Source organism: Hypanus sabinus, chromosome 19 (assembly GCF_030144855.1).
Source record: "Hypanus sabinus isolate sHypSab1 chromosome 19, sHypSab1.hap1, whole genome shotgun sequence".
NCBI classification, from domain to species: Eukaryota; Metazoa; Chordata; class Chondrichthyes; order Myliobatiformes; family Dasyatidae; genus Hypanus; species Hypanus sabinus.
In genome coordinates, this window is record NC_082724.1 from 51,353,086 (window position 1) to 51,374,471 (window position 21,386).

General features: G+C 38.3%; 1 protein-coding gene across 3 annotated transcripts in view; it reads left to right on the forward strand.

Annotated features, from left to right (window-relative positions):
• Positions 1 to 21,386, forward strand: part of zmynd10 (zinc finger, MYND-type containing 10) — an 81,495-nt gene that overhangs the window by 25,449 nt on the left and 34,660 nt on the right. For all 3 annotated transcript variants that reach the window (XM_059944401.1, XM_059944400.1, XM_059944402.1), the window contains 5 exons: positions 1,978 to 2,031; positions 3,847 to 3,972; positions 6,537 to 6,625; positions 10,012 to 10,115; positions 17,461 to 17,633. In XM_059944401.1, coding sequence (XP_059800384.1) covers positions 1,978 to 2,031; positions 3,847 to 3,972; positions 6,537 to 6,625; positions 10,012 to 10,115; positions 17,461 to 17,633 — 546 coding nt within the window. The remainder of the gene's footprint in view (positions 1 to 1,977; positions 2,032 to 3,846; positions 3,973 to 6,536; positions 6,626 to 10,011; positions 10,116 to 17,460; positions 17,634 to 21,386) is intronic.

The window sequence follows — 21,386 nt, forward strand, 5'->3', positions numbered from 1 at the left end:
GCTCTTAGCGCTCCACAAATGCCTGCTGGCCTGACTTCTTGACCGTTGGACCATTAATCGGTCTCCTCCATTCTATCTGCCAGGACCAGACTTCACAAGCTGGGATAGACAAATCCCCTGCCTCAGCGAGGGTCGAAGACCTGTCGGCTACCCTCACCTGGTTTGGCCCGTCTGCCGAGATGGTTGCTGGGGTGTGGCTGCTGCACGCGTTACAGCTACTTGGAGCCACTGGGTGAGAGCTGAGCGCCCAGTGGGGACCAAAGGTGGACGAGCTGCCCTGAAAAGGGCAGGGCAGGCCCCCCCACCAGAGGTGCTACCCCTCCCTAGGCACCCCATACACCCCCACATTGCATACCTGCTGCATAAAATGTACCTTTGAGTTGAATAATACAAGGTCTAGCACACTCTGAACTTTTTTTTCAAAAATACACAAATGCAAGTTTGGTTTTCTGCACTGTGATGTAAATATCATGTAGTCGGTTGGGTTTATCTGTTGCATTTAGTGATTTTGTCTTACACCTTCCTGATGCACCTTTGAAATAGTACAGAAATAACCCCATCTGTCCATGCTGACCAAGATATCCATTTAAGCTAGTCCCATTAGAGCCATGCCCCTCTAACTCTTTCACATCCATGTATCAGTACAATTACCTCAATGTTCTGACTGATGAAGTTCAGTGTATCAAAAGTCTCTGAGGGGCCCTACTCTCACTTGAGTTACTCTTTTTTCCTTAATAGATTTATAAGATCTCTCTTTATTCTTCTTGATCTTCGCTGCCAAAGCTAAGATGCCCTCTTTTTACCCTCCTGGTTTTGTGTTTTTGTATGCTCATGTATCTCCTATACTCTTCCAGGTATTTACTTGATCCCAGATGCCTCTACCTGACCCATGCCTCTTTTTCCTGACCAGAGCAAGACCATCTCTTGTCATCCAGGGTTCCCTGTCCCGACAGCTTTCACTCTGACAGAAACATATAGACCTCAAACTCTCAAGTCTCTCACTTTTAAAAATCTCGTGCTTGCTGGATCTTTTTTTTTGCCCGCTAACAATCTACCCAAATTAACTTTTGCAAGTTCCTGTCTAATACCATCAAAATTGTCTCAAAATGGAACTTTATTTTGTGCACCAGTTCTGTCCTCTTCCATTTTAAATTTAATTGAACCACTAAGTCACAAAGTGTTTTTCCACTGGCATCTCAGTCAATTGCCATGCTCTATTTCCCAAAAGTAGGTCAATTTTTGCTCTGTTCCAAGCGGAGCCAAGATGTCCCAGCATATATTGCCTGAGCAAATTTTCCAGAACATACTTAACACATGCCAGCCCAGTCTATTTTCAGAAAGTTAAAATCCCCTTCCACAACAACTATTATTCTTGCAACTCTCTGCAATCTCCCTACATACTTATTCCTCTAATTGGTGTTGACTCTTTGGAGACTTATAGTACAAACCCAACAAGGTGATAATCCACTTCTTAATCGTCATCTACACCCATAAAGCCTCATTAGATGATCCCCCAGTAATTTTAACTTAGACGTCTGCTTTGATGGCCTCTTTAATCAAAATTACAACTTCCCCTTCTCTCTTTCCTCCACTTCAATCCCACCCATAGCAGCTGTACCCAGGAACAATAAGCTGATAGTCTTGTCCCTGTAATGGTTATAATATTCCACTCTGATATATCTATCCATTCCTGATACAATAGAGTGATTTACTTATTTAAAATATATTGATTTTTTACATTAATTTGAATCAAACTGGATTTTCGCAGCCAATAAAAGGCAATATTGCACCCGGGCATTGTGGACCTTTATAGTCCAGCACATAAAGTTCCTTGTGTATTTACTGCCATGTGTAAACTTTTTAAACATGACATTTAAAGACAAAGATGTGATATATGTAGTGTTCTTTATCTTCAGAATATTCACATTAGCTTTGATTTGGATAGTTTTAGTTCACTGTTTTCTCTCTCATGCATAGATCCATCATGAAGCAACTATTGTTAACCTCCTAGAAACTATCTTTTACCACAAGGTAGGTGTGTTCTGCTTGCCTGTTAAGTGAACTGAACTAACTATTCCTAAAGCAGACATATAGAACAATTCTTTGAGGTTCAATTGCTATCTTATCATTCACTATGATGCCACTATTTTTTGCCAAGCAAATATAAAAATTAGATTTTGGTTTTCCAAAACCTCATAATGCATGATGCTACTGCCAGCAACTGAAATTCAGTGTAATAGTCCCCCTGAGTTTAGGGACTATTACACAGAATTTCAGTTGCTTGAATTTCACTGACACATCCACAACACAAATCATGCTACCTAATCTCCCATCCCCCACCCATGTATTCTGTCATAAATCTGCATGGAACCTAATGAGGGGAATAGCTTTTGTTCTGAGGAACCCACATCACATTAGACCTGGCATAGGAATAGTAGCTGATTTACTTGAATACTGATAAGAAAGGTAAGAGTAAATAGTTTTTCTGATTAATTGCATTGATTTTACATTTATAGTTTGAGATATTATTAAAAGATGTCAATTTCATTTTTTTAAATCCACGAATGTTCATAGAACGTAGAAATCTACAACACATTACAGGCCCTTCGGCCCACAATGTTGTGCCGACCATGTTACCTACTCTAGACAGTGCCTAGAATTACCCTACCACATACCCTCTATTGTTCTAAGCACAGTGTACCAATCTGAGTCTCTTAAAAGACCCTATTTTATTCACCTCTTCCACTGTTGTCGGCAGTGCATTCCACACACCCACCACTCTCTATGTGGAAAAACTTACCCCTGACGTCCCCTCTGTACCTACTTCCAAGCACCTTAAAACTCTGTCCCCTCATATTAGCCATTTTAGCCCTGGAAAAAAGCCCACACAATTAATACACACAATCATTTTGTACGCCTCTATCAGGTCACCTCTCATCCTCTGTCACTCCAAGGAAAAAAGGCCAAGTTCACTCAACCTATTCTCATAAGGCACACTCTCCAATCCAGACAACATCCTTGTACATCTCCTCTGCAGTCTATCTATAGTATCCACATCCTTCCTGTAGTGAGGTGACCAGAACTGAACACAGTACTCCAAATGAGGTCTGACCAAGGTCTTGTATAGCTGTAACATTACTCATGGCTCTTGAACTGAATCTCATGGTTGATGGATGCCAAGATACCATGATATTAAAAACCACTGGAAAAACATTGATAGCTTTGATAGATGGTACAATTGGGTATAGAGCTTTGACTTCTGTTAAAGGCTTTCAGGAACGTTTTATAAATGAAACTAGTTGTGATCCACCCATATTGATACATAATTTGAGGCCCTATTGCTGCTCAATCTCCTACCACTTCATTTCAACCATCACCATACCCAAGATTGCTCTGAAACCGCTGTTCATTATGGGGAATGCAAATGGTGAGATTTACTTTGAGAGCAGCAAATTTCTAAAATAGTTGGGCATTATTTCACTTGGTGTTTTTTGCCATTCTACATTTTCTTGGTTTAATTAATATTAAGTGAAATTAGTCTAAAACTTTCTGTTTATACCTTTTTAACAGTGGGGTACTTGTTGTTCACATGAAGTTCCCTTATCAAAATTTTGAAGCAAGTGTGAGTTTGGAATAGAAACTAGCATCACCAGTGATATCAAAGTTTCTAAACTAATTATGAGTTGACAAACTTAAAAGAAATCTAGGGATTAAGTATCCTGAAATGGTGGTTCGCAGCAATGTAACAGATGTATTATTCATCAGTTAAGGATTCTTTTGGGTTTGATGAAATTGTGAACTTTTCAACCATCTATCAAATAATTTCTCTTCGTGGTTCCTGTGCAGGATGTGTGCGAGTCTGCAGAGGAAGCAGTGCTGGACCTTGTCGATTACTGTCATCGAAAAATGACCCTACTAGCTGCACAGAGCGAAAAGCAGGAACATGGTCAAAGTCCATCAGCAGCCCTAGCAGTAAGTTGTATATTTAAACTCTTGTTAATGAGGGTTGCTATGTGATTAGATCATGTTCTTATTTCTTTCTGAGGTCAGTTTTGGATTTTGAGCTTTGACATTTGACATTGGGCACTGACATACAGTCCTAAGAAATGAGCATATATATGCCAATTTAAAAAAATCTGTAATGATGGTTGTTCTGATTAGAAACATGACCACTTGTTGACAAACTTATTATTAAACTATGTATATAATTGCCACATCAGAGACGTGAATATACGCAAGGGGCTTATTCAGTTTCACTCCTGGAACACATAAATTAATCTGACGCTTTAGTTTATTATAGGCATTATTTCACTGGAGATGCCATTGCTTAGGCTGAAACATTAAGCTAAAATGTCATCTGTCCTCTGAAATTTGATAAACGTAAAAATCCCATGTCTTGAGAAGGGCACTTTTTATTTGTCGACCAACATGCCCAGATAATAGATTTTGATTATTGGGTATTGCTATGCACAAATGGTTAGCTACAATATTTTGCACTGTAGCAGAGAACACACTCCCAAATGTTCTTTGGCAGATTTCAAACGCTCTTAATCATCAGAAATTATAAAAAAAGAATGTCATATGAGTTTCTTCTTGTCTTCTGAATCTTTGAAAAAGGTGTTCTTGCCTCTGCAGAGGTATAAACGTGACAATTGTTGTGTCCTTTTAATCAATTTTATAATTCTTAATTAAATGAATGAATACTCAGAATTGCTTGAATTCCAGTGTAAGTTCCAGCTTGCTGTATTTACATGCCGATAGCGAACAATGGTCCTTTTCAGTTTCTCACTTCAGATTGCACTGTTATAAATTTAGCAAATTAAGACACAAGAAAGGAAAAAATAAGCCATCCAATTTCCTCTCATTCTGAACATGAATCTTTATTTATGAAGATAAAAGAATCTCTTCACTGAATCTCTTCAAAGCATACTTCCTTCTTCTTCTAATTAAAATCTGGAATCTTTCTACTCCTGTTTCCATGTGCATATATTAGCCAAATCCTGATTTTAGAAACTAGAATGCTAGATTATTCAAGTTATAGATAACGTTAAAACCAGTTTTATTTTGGAAGTTGGCTCTTTGCACTCATTTGATTTTGAATGCACCATTTAAATATGTATAAGAGGGTAGTCCAGAACATCCTCCATGCAATACAACAAAGGAATTTGATCTCCAAATCTGGTCCTTCATGAAATTCTGAATGTTTCTTTTGACAAGCATATTTATAGAAGCTGTAGGATGTGTGTCGTGCCATCCCATTTTCATGTTCCTTACACAAAATTCATTTGTGAGTCCAACTTCTAAAAGGAGAAAAGTTGAGTCAGATGCTGCATTTATTAAAAGGGAGCTTCCCTCCTTAGGTGCAACTAGGGAGTCCTGTCATAGCTCTTCTGGCAGATCTGCCATAAGAATTTTTAGCAGGTGTCTGCTCTGCCACAGCTGTACACTGTTCTTGATACAGATGTTACTCAGTTACTCTGCCTGCCTGTGATATTCAGTTCCTTGATTCCCACAACTGTACAGCACATTCCACCTACCCTCTACCCCAATCCTTAACTAATCAGGTCCAATCCTTCCAATTCTCTGTCTGCTTGTCAGGACTGTCTCAAAGAGCTCATTAGTATGAACCAATTATCTCAGTGGTATAAGAAACAATGGGCATTATCAATACAGCAGGATCAATATGATCTAGTAGCCCTCTGAATGGATGGTTAGTGGAGTCCAATGAGAATCCGAATCAAAATCAGGTTTATTATCACCAGTATGTATCATGAAATTTGTTAACTTAGCAGCAGCAGTACCATGCAATATATGATGATACTGAAAAATTTTTGAAAAGTAAATCAATTACAGTAAGTGTATGTATATCATAGATTTAAAATAGTGCAAAAACACAAATAATATATATATTTTTAAAAAGTGAGGTACTGTTCGTGGGTTCAATGCCCATTTAGGAATCATATAGCAGAGGGGAAGAAGCTGTTCCTGAATTGCTGAGTGTGTGCCTTCAGGCTTCTGTACCTCCCTCCTGATGGCAACAAAAAGAAGGGTGACCGGGGTCCTTAATAATGCATGTCACCGATCTGAAGCATCACTCCTTGAAGATGACTTGGATACTACAAAGGCTAGTACCCAAGATCGAGATGACTGATTTTACAACTTTCTGTAGTCAATTTCAGTCCTGTACAGTACCCTCCCCATACCAGACAAAACCAATAAGAACTGGTGTAAATAATGAAAAGTAATGATTACTAATCACATGTCACACAAGGTAACATTATAGCACAGGTTTGTTACCAATTATTACCAATTATTTTAATTAGCTAATGAAATTAGACCAAGAAAAACAGAATTTTTAAAGATTTTTGGCTCTTACAATATACCTTGCTATTCATAAAATATATATGCAGGATAGTCTTTTTGAAATTAAGATGACCTGTGAGCAAAGATATACCCAGATTCGGTGTGATTTTCTGTTCAAAGAAAGGCTGCAGTATGGGTTGAAATTTTATCTCTGTGTGTTTTGTTTTATAAAGGAGTTGAAAAAGCAAAGTCAAGAATTGGAATTTGATATCTCGGTGAAGGCTGTTGCCATTCTTCGCTATATAACTGATCACATTGACAGGTGAGTAACATGATCGTTGCTTCATGTAACATGGATGGTTAATGAAGGATCATATTTTGCATGATAAATGTTAGCACGCTGATTGAGAAATTTTATAGCTTTTCTCACAACAAGAGGTATCTATTTTGTGCTTATTGAGATGTGGTATGTGGATACTTCAGAGGAATGCATTCCTCATTTTATCCCAAGCCCATGAAAATCCCAAAGTCAAATAATATGCTCCTTCCAGTATTTCCGAATGGCTCTCTAGTACCATTATCAGTGTAATTTCTACAGTAATGTGACAACTTTATCATAGCTTCTTTGAATGAGGTTATTACTTTGACATCTAGTTGTGTAAAAAGTGAACTATATTTTGCTGTACTTTTTACATGATTTTTTTTTGTTTTGTTGCATTGCCTTGTGATCCATAATGCTATTACTCTGCACTTAGTTATGTTTGTGCATCCACTTAGTTGTGAGCAACATTTTACAAGGACTATTGCACTCTGTATGTTTGATATATATACAGCCTTATTAACTACCAAGATCTTGGGCTCCTTAAATTAGATTTATATATTTTCCTGATTTACAGCACAGTCGATTACTATGAAACCCACTAATGATTGGATTTTCAGCTGCTTTGGCCATAAGCTTTGGTATTTCCTCTCAGAAACTCTCTACCTCTCTCTTCTCCATTAAAGCTTATCCTAGCTCTTCAAATATCTTTTAATAACGCTGCTTGCATTGCAATGCTCCATATACATATTAAACTGTTCTAATCATCCCTGCTTCTGTATTAGCAATTATATTAGTTTTATTTTGGATAGTTAGCATATAATTTTCAATCATAGATGTTTTGAATTCAACTCCTAGAAGTTTTTCCATGATGTGGGAGAAAAAAGAAATCTTTAAATTGCTTTAAACTTTAAACTGTTTAGTTATGTAGAAAAAATTACTTTTGGAACTTTTATCTGATGGATCACTATCCCTGAAGTTGATACACTTATTCCAGATGTTACTTGATACGTAAATGCCTTATTGCAAACCTTAAGACGCATTTGTGGTTTGTTTATTTGTGGTTTCTCCCTAATTTTATAGCTAGTTCAAAACATTAAAAAAAGTTACCTTGCATTGAGTTTCTGTCTTTAATTGCCTCAAAATATTTTGGAAGTAAATTGCTTTTGAAGTTTAGTCAAATATCTGGAAAATGTCAGATAGTTTTCATGAAGCAAAGTCCCACAAACAATTAAAATGCCTTTGTTATTATTTTTAAGTATTGGTTACGGGATAAAATTGCTGTAAAATTGACCCTAGAAAGTTTGTCTGCTGAAGACATCCATGATTTCTGTCAGCAAGCTAGGGAGAAGAAAGATGTCACATCTACGGTGTTGGCTTGAGTGGAATCCCAAGGCTTCACTGGTCATAACTGCCGTGCCTTGGGCAAGAAGTTGAACCAAAAGCTCTCTAAACTTCAGTGGATGAAAAGTATTTTGCAGCAGTATTATTGTGGTAGTGTGCTGCCCAACAATATTAAGCAGTCTCTCAGGGTCTTTGTTGATGTGTAGTTTCCCATTGATTCTGTTGTACTCCTTTGTACTACTGTGAATGCCTGCAGAAAAATTAATCTCAGAGTGGTATATGGTGACATATATGTCTTTGAACTTTGAAAAATGACCTGCTTTCTCGCCAGCTTTCAAGATTGTGGAGAGATTGATGAGGTCAATGTGGGGCCATTGACTTGAGGTTCTCAAAGCCATCCTGAAAGCTCCTTCTCTACTTTCATGTTTATGGAGCAGGAACTCCCAAAGTAATTCAGAATTCTTTTTTTTCAAGGAAGCAAATCTTTGAACTTTATTCCTCTGTTCACTTGGTAATCTTTTGATGTCTACTTCGGGAGTTTGGTGTTAGCCATGTTGAGAAACTGGACTGCTCAACAGAGCCACCTCAATGCAAATATAACCAACAGTGATCTCCAAACAACTCAACTCAGACATTTATCTCAATATTCCAGCTAAGATCTTGTTAAAAATTAGATCCTGGGATGTACCTATGTTAAAACAATGAATATGCTTTAAAATTTATTATGAAGAGTTTTAGAAAGCACCCCATATGTGAAAGGGCTGCACTACTGAAGCTCACTGGAGCATATCTTCCATTGCTCCAAAGTCACTGGCTGTCAATTACAACACTGTGCTGTTTGTTATACTTGTCCTCTTGGAGCTCAGTTCCCAATGCTTTAGTGAAGTAGAGTTCAGCAGAAAGACTCAACTTCTGGAATGAAAGGGTTAATGTATGAGGAGTGTGTGATGGCTATGGGCCTGTACTCGTTCGAAGCTTTTGAATATTGAAAGGCTTAAATAGGGTGAACATGGACAGCATATTTATAATACTGAGGGAATCTTGGACCAGAAGGCTCAGCCTCAAAATAAAAAGATGTCTAATTAGAACAGGGATGAGGAGGAATATCTTTAGCAGAAGGTGATGAATCTGTGGAATTAATTACCACAGATGGCTATTGGATATATTAAAAGTGGAGGTTGATATGTTCTTGGTTAGTAAGGTGTAAAAGGTTATGGGAAGAGGACAGGGGAATGGGGTAGAGTTGGATAATAAATCAGCCATAATCGAACAGCAGAGCAGACTCGATGGATCAAATGACCTAATTCTACTCTGATGTCTTATGATCTTTTAGAATTGTGGAAGTCTTGGATAGCCTTTGAAGCCCTGTCTGCAGATTAACTAACTATTGAAGTTTAATGTCATCAAGACCAGTTAGCAACATCTAGGACCTATAAAATATTGAGGGAAAATTGAAACTTAAATATTCACAACACTAAAAAGATACAGTTAAAAGCTTTAAAATAACCTAAATATTATAATTGTTTTTCTCCAGCAGCTAATTTATTTGATTTGTTTGTCTTCCCCATTCTAAAACTGGTGCAGGAGCAGAGTATAGGCATCCCAAGTTAGCCTGCAGAAGCTCATACTGTCCTGTGACGAAGCAAGATGCTGCCAAGAGCTTATTCAGCAGCTATGCTGCAGCCTGGAACTTCCACAGGCATACCCAGTTAAATGCTGGTGTCAGGGTGGAAGATCTTCCCCATTATCTCATTGTTACTTCAGTGCTGTTTATGACAACCTGCTGTGCAAAAACTGTCCGATTTATTTCCCATACTGGCTATATTTCAAAATGTTTTATAAGGCACTTTAAAATATCCTTGGGGGATTAAAGGTGCTCTACAGTTGAAAGTCATTATATGAACAATTTCTTCTTATTGGAATACCCTAGCCAAATTGTGACAATTCTACAGTGTAATTGTCAGATATATATGGTCAACATTTGGTTTTCATTGGAGATGTTATTTTAATTAATTTGATTGTACATTCTTTCATGTTAATTGAAGCCTGCCAATCAGTGTACGTACCCGACTACTGAACACTCACAATTTGCCTTGTGTGCTGGTTCACCTGGTGGAGCATTGCCCCTGGAGACGATACAGTTCAAAAGGTATGTGGCTTGATGTTTGTTGCCACAATCGTGGCTTATTATGACTATCTAAATGTGCGTGAGGTTTTTTGCTTCCCTTCCTTAATAAAAAATTACTACATTTAAGAGACATTTAGACAGATACTTAAATGCACAACTCCACGTATGCAAGAGATATGGACAAGCAGCCGTTCTCAACCTTTTTGCCCTGGAGGAGTCCTTGAAATGATTTTCAAGTCTCAGGGAACCCTTGCATAAAAATTATTATACCTAGAGCTCATGGTACATTCGCATGATCAGTAAGTTGTAGATATAATAATCCAAAAATAATTGTCAATGCCCTTTTGAGTAGAGAATGAATTTTTAGCCAACCTTTCTTGGAAAAAACAATTAGTTAAGTTTAGCTTACCTTTCTTGCAATTAATCGTTTTTTCCCTTTCACAAATTATAAAACTCATAAGGCAAATGAGTTTTCAATAAGACTTGAGACTTTCTGATATCCTTCTTCACTCTTAAGCCTAAGCAGCAGTGGAAACATTCCAGGATTTTCTTTTGCAACATGATTTTTCCGAAGATACAGTTTCTTTTTAAATCCAAGAATCTTGTCACTTGAAGTCAAACATTTTCTCCAGGTCTTGCAGAGACTTGTTCAACTGGTTCATATGATGAAAAATGCCTGCTAGGTAGACTAGTTTCTGCAGCCTTTCTTCACCTTAAAGCACTGAGAAAAATCTGGCCTACTGTTTTCTTGAAAATACCCCTGCAATTCACCTTTCAGCTCAAATACCTGTTGCAAACTCTTCCTCTGTTAAACCACTAGATTTCTGTAAGTAGCAGGAGATTGGTGTGCTCTTTGTCCAGGTTTTCACACAATATTTTTAAACATTCTTGAGGATCTGGTCTTTGTTTAATAATCATTTTTGTAGCATCATCCAGAACTTTTTTCATTTCATCTTCAAGTGTTTTTGACATAAACACTTCTCTGTGAAGAAAGCAGTGTGTTGTGATAATGTCAGGATTTTCTGTTTACAAGAGAAACAAAACCTCTCGTGGAGCCAGCCATTGATGGTGCACCATCAGTACAAATGCCAACTCAGTTCCTTCAAGACCGACCTTTTGTTTCCAGATCTGAAGACAAAACATTAAATATACTTAGGCCTTTGCTTGTTTTGAGCAGCTCTTTACAACAGAAAAAGTTTTCTTGAATTTCACCATCACTTACAAATCTTACAAATACTACAACGTGACATTTATTGTGAAATATGTTGACATATCAACCTGGATAGAGAATCTGTCGTTTTCAGTTTATCACACAAAACCTCTTCAGCATCATGTGACATGTCATCAATATGTCAACTTATTGTACTATTTAAGAGTGAAACCTTTTCAATTTCTCGTACCGCATCTTGTCCTAATACAGGGTTAATAAAATATAATAAAGAATGGTATAAATAACTAAACAAGAAAAATGCATAACATACAAAAACTTAACAATACAATTCACTTTTAACCTACACAATCCACCTTTTGCAACATATACAACAATAGTAAAGCAACAGGCCAGCAGCTGAGTCGCAGCACGTAAAAATGCCTTCTTTAGAATGAATATTTCCCTCCAATTTTCTACTACACCAGTAGAGTTTGTTTACTACCATAAATCATTTGGTGGTGCGTAAGGGGAAGTTGTGGGAGGTTATTTGGGAGGGAGAGGCTGATGTTACAGCCCTTGGGCAAGTCCATTCAATGCTCAAAAAATGCACTTCAGGCACCTTTCGTACAATACAGCACTCACCAATTATCAACGGCCTCCCCTATCTCGCAGCAAAAACTGACAATGGACTCAACCAGATAAACGTGGTCCTACAATGCATTGCCATACTGGACTGAGAGACCTCATATGAAGATTGCTAATGTGGATGCTCAGTCACTGCCCACCATTGCAAGCGCTAGTATTGCGTATTTTACATAGTTCAAAAAACAATTTTTTTTTTAATCACGTTCTCTCGCAGAACCCCTAATGACCTCTCATTGAACTCTAAGGTTCCGCGAAACCCCGGTTGAGAAACCTTGCTCTAAAGCCTTGAAGTGCTGCTCTTCAATGTGCTTCCCTTCCTTTTGTCCTGACTTACCCACTTATGCTCTTGTACTTTCTTTGCATGTACTTTTGCACATGAGTGTAGCCTTCCTCTTATATTCTCAGAGCTGTAGTAAATATTAAATTTTAACTGCACCAGGTAAGTAAAATGACACCAAATGTGCCACAGACACAGAGCAATTTCAAACGTAATCTTTAGTTTTTTTGTTATTGAGAACAAGTACAAAAAAAATTTTACCTTGCATTTGAGTCTCAAATATTTTCAGAGCTCTGAGGAAGTGGTGGCTGAGTGAGACAAGCTGAATTGTTCTTGATTGTGTCAGAATAAACTCAATAGTCCAAATGAGCTCCTTTAATACACTAACATTTCTGTAATTCTCAATTACATTGAGTATTAGGCCTTACCTGCTGACTTTGGCTATGATAGCCACATCCTATAACTGAATAAAAATATTGCTGCAATAATTAATACACAATTGTAAACTAGAATGGAAGGGGTGGTGATGGGAAACAGTGCAACACTCAGCACGTGGAGGAATTGAGGAATGGTATATGGTATGACCAGTACTTTTGAAAGAAAAGACAGGTTAATGAATGTGGGCAGATTGATGGGCTGAAGTGTATGTATTTCAATGCAAGGAAACTTTGGATAAGACAGATAAACTTAGAGCTTGGATCAGTGCATCAAGTTACGAGGCAAAATGAGTTGAGCTTCAGCAGAGTTGCAATTACTCTGATAGGATTACACTATGTGGCAGATTATAGAAAAATGTTAAAACAACATTCCAGTACTGGGTGACTTTTAACTTTCCCAATATTGACTGGGACCTTTTTAGTGCAAGAGGCTCAGATAGGGCAAAATTTCTTGGGTGCATCCAAGAGGTATCTTGAAACAGTTCATGGACGGTCCAACTAAAGGGCCCATACCGATTTAGTTGTAGGAAATCTGCCTGGCCAGGTGTTTGTCCTTTCAGTGAGAGAGTTTTTCACAGAACAGTGTTCACAGTGCCATAAGATTTAAGATAGTTATTGAATAGGGATAAGTTTAGACCTTGCTGGAAAGTACTACATTAGTGAAGGATAAACTACAAACACTTAGATGGGAGCTGGGGAGTTAACTGAGAATTACTGTTATTGGGAAGTCGACCTCTAACGTGCGAGTCACTTAAAGACCAGCTGATCAGAGTTCAGGAATGGCATGTCCTAATAAGGATCAAGGACAAGGATGGCAAGGTAAGAGAATCTTAGATGATAAGAGAAAGGTTGTGAATTCAGTCAAATGACAGGTACATGGTCAGAAGAGGTTTAAAGGGATATGATCCAAATGTGGGTTTAGATGCAAATCTTCTTCAGCATGGACCCGTTAGGCAAAGAGCCTGCTTCCTTTGTGTGGGGCATGTCATGTCTTACAAATCTGATTGATTTTTTTGAGGAAGTGACAAAGGTGATTGATGGAGATAGGGTAGGAGATGTTGCCTAGATAGAATTTGACCAGCAGATACCAGGGTCCCTTATGATAGGCTGATCCAGAAGATTAAGGTGCATAGGATCTGTGATGATTTGGGAGTTTGTAATCAGAATTGGCTTGCCTATAGAAGACAGCGAGAGGGTAGTGGTGGAAGCAGGTTATTCTGGCTGGAGATCCATGAAGTGTGGTGTTCTGCAGGTATCAGGGATGTAAACTCTGCTGTTTAGATGTAGTGCATAAACTCAACATGATAAAGTTTAAAATTTATGTGGGAGATTTTACGTCACATAGTATATAAAAAAGGACATAATTTACAAAGAAGAAAGTAATATTACGTACGAAGGACTTCCTTGCTGTTCACAACTCAAACAATCATTATGTTATCTACAAACATACTAACCCACCCTCCACATGTCCATCCAAGTCATTTATGTATATTTCAGAAAACACATATAACAAGGTAGAAAGCTTCCTTGATCACCCAATAACGTGAGATTTTATGGGATCTGGTTTCTGTGTTCAGGATTCGCTGCCGTATGCACCACACTGCTACCTCTGGCTGTCCTTACCTGCATGTGGAGCAGATTACAGTTAAGGATTGTCATGGAGGAATTTGGCATGTTATACTTGTATTTGGTATGATTCTCTGGATCATCTTTCTCACTTCGGACAATAGTGTCTAGATGTTTGTGAGGACAACTTTTACATTGGTCACAAACAAAATGGTTGAAGAAAAATAGTTGTCCTTGAACCAAGTGGTGTGTGGCCCAGACGGTGGGGATAATTGATTTTACCTTCCTGAGGCAGCACCTCCTAGAGATACTGCCAAACATGAGGAGGGATGTACCCATAAGAACCAAGGGTCTAACAGCAAAGGCAACTCCCTAAGCATGATTCTTTTCTCCAAGAAAGTCCTCACTGATGTTCTATTTCAACTGGCATGCTTCATAGAGAGCTGGATCTCAGCCTTTGGCTGAGGTTTTCCAGAATTAAGAGGAGGAAGGGGCAGAAAGCAGAAGTTTCAGTGGTGGTGGAACAAAAGTGGTGGTGGTGGGAACAAAAGTGGAAGACTTTTGGAAATTTAAAGTTACAATTCAGGAGTTGTCATGTGGCCTAATGCAGTGGCTCAGCTGCCAGCACCTAGGTTCAACCCTGTTCTCTAAATCTGACCCTCTCGAGTTTGTATGTTTTCCATGACCACGTGGGTTTCCTCTAGGCATTCAATTTCTTCTCCCATCCAAATAGTAAACTGGTTTAGCCACTACTAATTGCCTCTAGTGTGTATGTGAATTATTGAGTCCAAGGAGGAAGGGGAAAGGGGCAGATGATGGGGAAACAGAGAATCCCTATGTCAGCTAAATCTGGAGCAATTTAGCTTTGTTCATTGCCCCATCTAAATACTTCCAAAATATGATGAGCATTTCTGGCCCACTAACCTACGAGTAACAAATCCTTAGTACTCTTATGAGAAGGGGTTTTCCCCCAATAATTTTATTCTGATAGTTTTTTTAAAGTTAATTGATTGTTAATTAATTTAGTTAATCTAAGTTCCTAATAATTTTCTACACATTCATAAAGTTATTCCTCACTCCTGTGTACTTTCCTTGTAATCATAATTCTCCAACCACTAAGCCTTCAGGTAATTGCCATCTGTACTGCTACTTCTTGTCGTATGATGGAAAAAACTATAAGCTCTCTAACATTGGGCCCTATTTAATACCACTGCAAATGGTCATTACATTTGGGTTCTTCCACTTGGATGTAATGTTTCTTTCAATTGCACCCTGCAAGCTTTTTATATCAGTCTGTCATCTCTGATCTTGTCAACAGTTCTGCTAAAATGTGTATAGTAAATACAGTATATTCCCTATTATTTTGTCAAAAATTGCATTCGTGATTTGGATATGGCTTTCCCATAATGTGTCCTCTTGACTATCTTTGATTACTTTCTGTGCTTTCTAAGTGATTTATCCAGACTTTTTCCTCTATCAATTTGCCTACCATGGTGATCGTCCAACTGACCCATAATACTTAGTCTTTCACTTTTAAACAGCCTGAGCAATGAACCAACAGCATTTTCTGGTGGACTAAAGGGATTTGGATTTAAATCATTAAAGGTGGTAATTACTATGCCAATGAAATGAAAGTTATTCAGAAATACTGATGAATTATTGGCCTCAAGAGTCTGGAATTGATAAAGGGAAATGATCCATTAGTTGGACAGAGCTTTTAAGGGGCTATATGGTGCTTAATCATATATTTATTTCCTTAGGTTTAAAATATAAAAGACTGATCTAGCTTTTGTGAAACTACATTGACTGTTATTAATCTTTTTATTGTCCCATGAGCAATCGATATCATTAATCTAATTCAGTACAAATCCCCTAGATGTATTTTACTATGGAGTCATCAGGTTATGTATTATTAATGTTGATTCAATTAATGAAACACAGATTAAATCTCTACATTTTGTGCCCTGTTCTGTTTTTCAAATTTTATAATAGTGGCAGTTCTGCAACTGAACAGAAATGAATGTTTTTAAAACAGTAATATCAGTGGTATTAATAAATATGAAGTTTTCTATTTATTTACATAAGCCAAACTGGCTCTTTAAAAGCTAAGTTTAAAAAAATAAATTGTTTTACTTATAAGAGAATTTGCACTGTTATCATTGAAGAAGATTATTAGGGACAGGATTTACTTGCATTTGGAAAAGCATGGGCATATCAGAGATGAAAGGCTTTGTGTAGAGCAGGCCCTGTCTCATTATTTTCATTGAGTTTTTTGAGGAGATGAAAATGATTAATGAGGGTAGGGTAGTGGATGTTATCTTCATGGACTTTGGTAAAGCACTTATTATTAAGCCGGTCCAGAAGATTAAGTTAATAAGATCCATGGTGAGTTGGTACGTTAGCTTGATCAGAGAAGACAAATGGTTGAGGGTTATTTTTGTGACTGGAAGTCTGTGATCAGTGGTGTTTTGGGAACTCTGTTGCTTGGAGTATATATAAAACATTTGGATAAAAACGTAGGTGGTCAAATTAGTAAGTTTGTAGACGGCAAGAAAATTGGTGGAGTTGTAGATAGTGAGGAAGGTTGTCAAAGGATTCAGTAGAATATACTATAGATAAGTTGGAAACTGGGGCGGAGAAATGGCAAGTATGAAGTGATGTATTTTGGGAGGTCAAATGTCAGAAGAAAGTATATCATATATGGCGGGACCTTTTATTTCCATGGGCAAAAATGGCAAATACTAAATAGTTTTGATTTAATCTGAGGGGAAAGGTTTTAAAGAGGTAAGTTTTTGTTTTAAAGAGAGTGGGAGGTACCTGGATCATGCTACCTGGGGAGGAAGTAGAAATAGATATGATAGCAACATTTAAGATAAATTTAGACAGGCACATGAATAGGCAAGGAATTGAGGAATGTAGGCCACATGCAAATAGATGGATTAAACTACATTAGCATCATGGTTGGCACTGACATGATTGGCTGCAGATTATGTTCCTATGCTGTACTCATCAATGTTCCAAAGAACCGAATTCTTTATTTGACTCGCTTGCTAATTCTGGTTAATGAACTCAAAGCTGTTATAAATTATACTGGTTCACAAGCGATCTATGAAAGGTAATTTGAACTGTATTATTTTCTTTATCTGTCTTGCAACTCTCTTAGTTCATTCCCAGGACAAGAATTAATTAATGTTATGTCCAATGTATTTCTCTGATAATTCACAATATAGTTAATTTCATACTCTTGGATCTTTACCTTGCCCTTCTTTGGATTTATTTGTGTGGCAATAGGTGAATTGCAGAAATATGCTGATGGGAAGTGGTACACAGTACCCATGGAAGATCAGCTGAAAATAACCAAGCTGGATGGACAGGTCTGGATTGCATTGTTCAACCTATTGCTGAGGCCGGAATGCCAGCAGAGTTATGATTTCAACAACTTCAATAAAACACAGTTGCTTAAGGTATAGTTTATCAGAAGGTTCTGTCTGCCAATTTCAGTTTATCAGTTTATAAAGAAGTTTTGTGTGAAAGTTTCCACAAACTTTTACTAAGCTAATTGTTTTTCCCCTCTGTGAATTCTTTACTTGGTTTATTCCCTTTTTATGACAGCCATATTGGATGTTCTACCAACAATTATCCTGTCAATGACTGAGCTACATTGGTCATTGCAACTTTCAACTCAAAAAACAACTGCTTCAATCAGTCTGAGCTAGGAAAAAGAAAGTATGCCTTAGTTTATAACCTGCAAGGCTTACCAGTAAACCATGTTTGAAGCATACAAGTGCAATGTAATCTTTGGAATTATAAACTTTGAAGTAGACAGTGAATGCTGTTTGATCAAAATCATTCCCAGTGCAAAAGAATCACAGGGACATGGTTCCAGAGGGAACCAGGAAACTGGAAATTTTCTCTTGCCAGGAATCTATGGTTTCTGATGAGAAAATTAATGAAAGACGGTATCAAAATGTACACAAAGGCAATAAGGAAATGAGCATTTTCATCATCATGCGTGTTGCCATCTGTTGCACACCTTACAGAAATATTTCCAAACTACAGTACAAACTGCAATAATCTAACATGCATGGAACTTCAGTGGTGCCAGACTGGCAGATTTTCTGGACAGTTGGATGTTATTAATAATATACAAACACACCTTTAACTGACATTTTTTTAGATGTTACACAGTGTCAGAATAAATTTTCCAGTGAATCCAGTAAGTTTAAAGAGTGTGGGAACTAGAAACCCAGTGAGTTTAAAGGAAGTGTAGCACACTTCACCTGGTGAGCCAGATGCTATATCATTCGAAGTTTCAAATAGTTGGATAACAGATTATTGAAGTTTTACATTTTAACATATTGCACTCTATTTCAAGTTAATGTGCAACTTGATTTTTTTCCACATCAGGGTCATAATCAGGGGCAAGGCAGCCATGCAGCTCACAACACTGTTAAGTGGGAACTGGTAAACTTCAAACTGAATCACTACCAAGTCAATACTGTTTAGTTTTGATCTCCAGAAATAGCAGACATCTGGCTATCTTAGTGACTGTCTGTATTGCCCCAACAGCAAGAGGGAGTAGCAAAGCAGCCTCTACTGTCCAGTTGGATTGTCCTAGTGATCTTATTTCAATGGACGGTGATGAGCTTTGTTTTCAGTTGGGGAATAGAGGTTATACTGAGATTGCACTGGATTTCATTTTGAGGTCCTATTCTGGGGTGCCACCACTCAAAATTACTGCCTTTAAAATCAGCTTAGAAACTAAGAGGTCTAACAGTGTGATAATTTCTGGAATACATCCTATGGCACAAAGAAATTGGATAAATATGACCTGATCAGAGAAAGTATATGTTTGGGTAGGCAAATGATAAATAGAATTTAACATGGGTGGTTTTAACAATTTCCAATCAATAGAACGTCCTAAAGAAGGGTCTCAGCCTGAAACGTTGACTGCTTATACATTTCCATAGATGCAGTCTGACCTGCTGAGTCCTCCAGCATTTTGTGTATGGTTGCTTTGGATTTCCAGGATCTGCACGCTTTCTCATATTTATAATTTGAATGTTCTTATAACAGATCACCTAAAGCTAGTTGATAAATGTTTAAAAATTAGCAGGAAGATGAGGGATTTGCTGTCTGAAAATGCCATTGCATTCTAAATGATCCTGTGGACTGGCATTTATACAGTGGAACACACACCACTTTAGTTATTATCCTGCTGAATCTGGTCACTGGTTGGATAGCATTATACATGTATGCCAGTGAGGAAGTTCCACCAAGCCTCCTTCTATTGAGGCCAGGTTCTGAAATCTGCCATATGCCAATACTGTATAGTCTGGGCCCACAGTTGGATTGTGGTGTAGAGTGGTATTGTATTGGCTGCTTATTGGACTAAGAAGTTCTCTTAAGGTAAAGATAGTTCTAGAACATAAAACATAGAAAACCTACAGCACAATACAAGCCCTTGGGCCCACAAAGCTGTGCCGAACATGTCCTTATCTGAGAAATTACCTAGGGTTACCCATAGCCCTCTATTTTTCTGAGCTCCATATACCTGTCCAGGAGTCTCTTAAAAGACCCTATCGTATCCACCTCCACCACCGTCACTGGCAGCCCTTTCCACGCACTCACCACTTTCTGCATAAAAAAACTTATCCCTGATATCTCCTCTGTACCTCCTATCAAGCACCTTAAACCTGTGGCCTCATATGCTAGCCATTAACAGCCCTGGGAAAAAGCCTCTGACTATCCACATGATCAATGCCTCTCATCATCTTATACACCTCTTAACAGGTCACCTCTCATCCTCCGTCACTCCAAGGAGAAAAGGCCGAGTTCACTCACCCTATTCTTATAAGGCATGCTCCCCAATCCTGGCAACATCCTTGTAAATCTCCTGTGCACCCTTTCTGTGGTTTCCACATCCTTTGTATAGTGAGGTGACCAGAACTGAGCACAGTACTCCAAGTAGGGTCTGACCAGGTCCTATCTGGCTACAACATTACCTCTCGGCTCCTAAACTCAATCCCATGGTTGATGAAGGACAATGCACCATATGCTCTCTTAACTACGGAGTCAACCTGCGCAGCAGCCTTGAGTGTCCTATGGACTCGGACCCCAAGATCCCTCTGATCCTCCACACTGCCAAGAATCTTACCATTAATACTATATTCTGTCATCATATTTGACCTACTAAAATGAACCACCTCACACTAATCTGGGTTGAACTCCATCTGTCACTTCTCAGCCCATTTTTGCAACCTATTGATGTCCCACTGTAACCTCTGACAGCCTTCCACACTATCCACATCACCTCCAACCTTTGTGTCATCAGCAAACTTACTAACCCATCCCTGCACTTCCTCATACAGGTTATTTATAAAAATCTCAAAGAGTAGGGGTCCCAGAACAGATCCCTGAGGCACACCACTGGTCACTGACCTCCATGCAGAACATGAACAGTCTATAACCACACTTTGCCTTCTGTGGGCAAGCCAGTTCTGGATCCACAAAGCAATTTCCCCTTGGATCCCATGCCTCCTTACTTTCTCAATAAGCCTTGCATGGGGTAACTTGTCAAATGCCTTGTTGGAATCCATATACACTACATCTACTGCTCTACCATCATCAGTGTGTTTAGTCACATCCTCAAAAAACCTAATCAGGCTTGTAAGGCATGACCTGCCTTTCACAAAGCCATGCTGACTATTCCTAATCATATTATGCCTCTCCAAATCTTCATAAATCCTGCCTCTCAGGATCTTCTCCATCAGCTTACCAACCACTGAAGTAAGACTCACTGGTCTATAATTTCCTGGGCTATCCCTACTCCCTTTCTTGAATAACGGAACAACATCGGCAACTCGCCAATCCTTCGGAATCTCTCCCATCCCCATTGATGATGCAAAGATCACTGCCAGAGGGTCAGCAATCTCCTCCCTTGCCTCCCACAGTAGCCTGGGGTACATTTCATCCGGTCCCGGTGACAAATCCAATTTGATGCTTTTCAAAATCATTCTCTTTCTTAATATCTACAAGCTCAAGCTTTTCAGTCCATTGTAAGTCATCCCTACAATCACCAAGATCCTTTTCCGTAGTGGATACTGAAGTAAAGTACTCATTAAGAACCTCTGCAATCTCCTCTAGTTCCATACACACTTTTCCACTGTCACACTTGATTGGTCCTATTCTTTCACATCTTATCTTCTTGCTCTTAA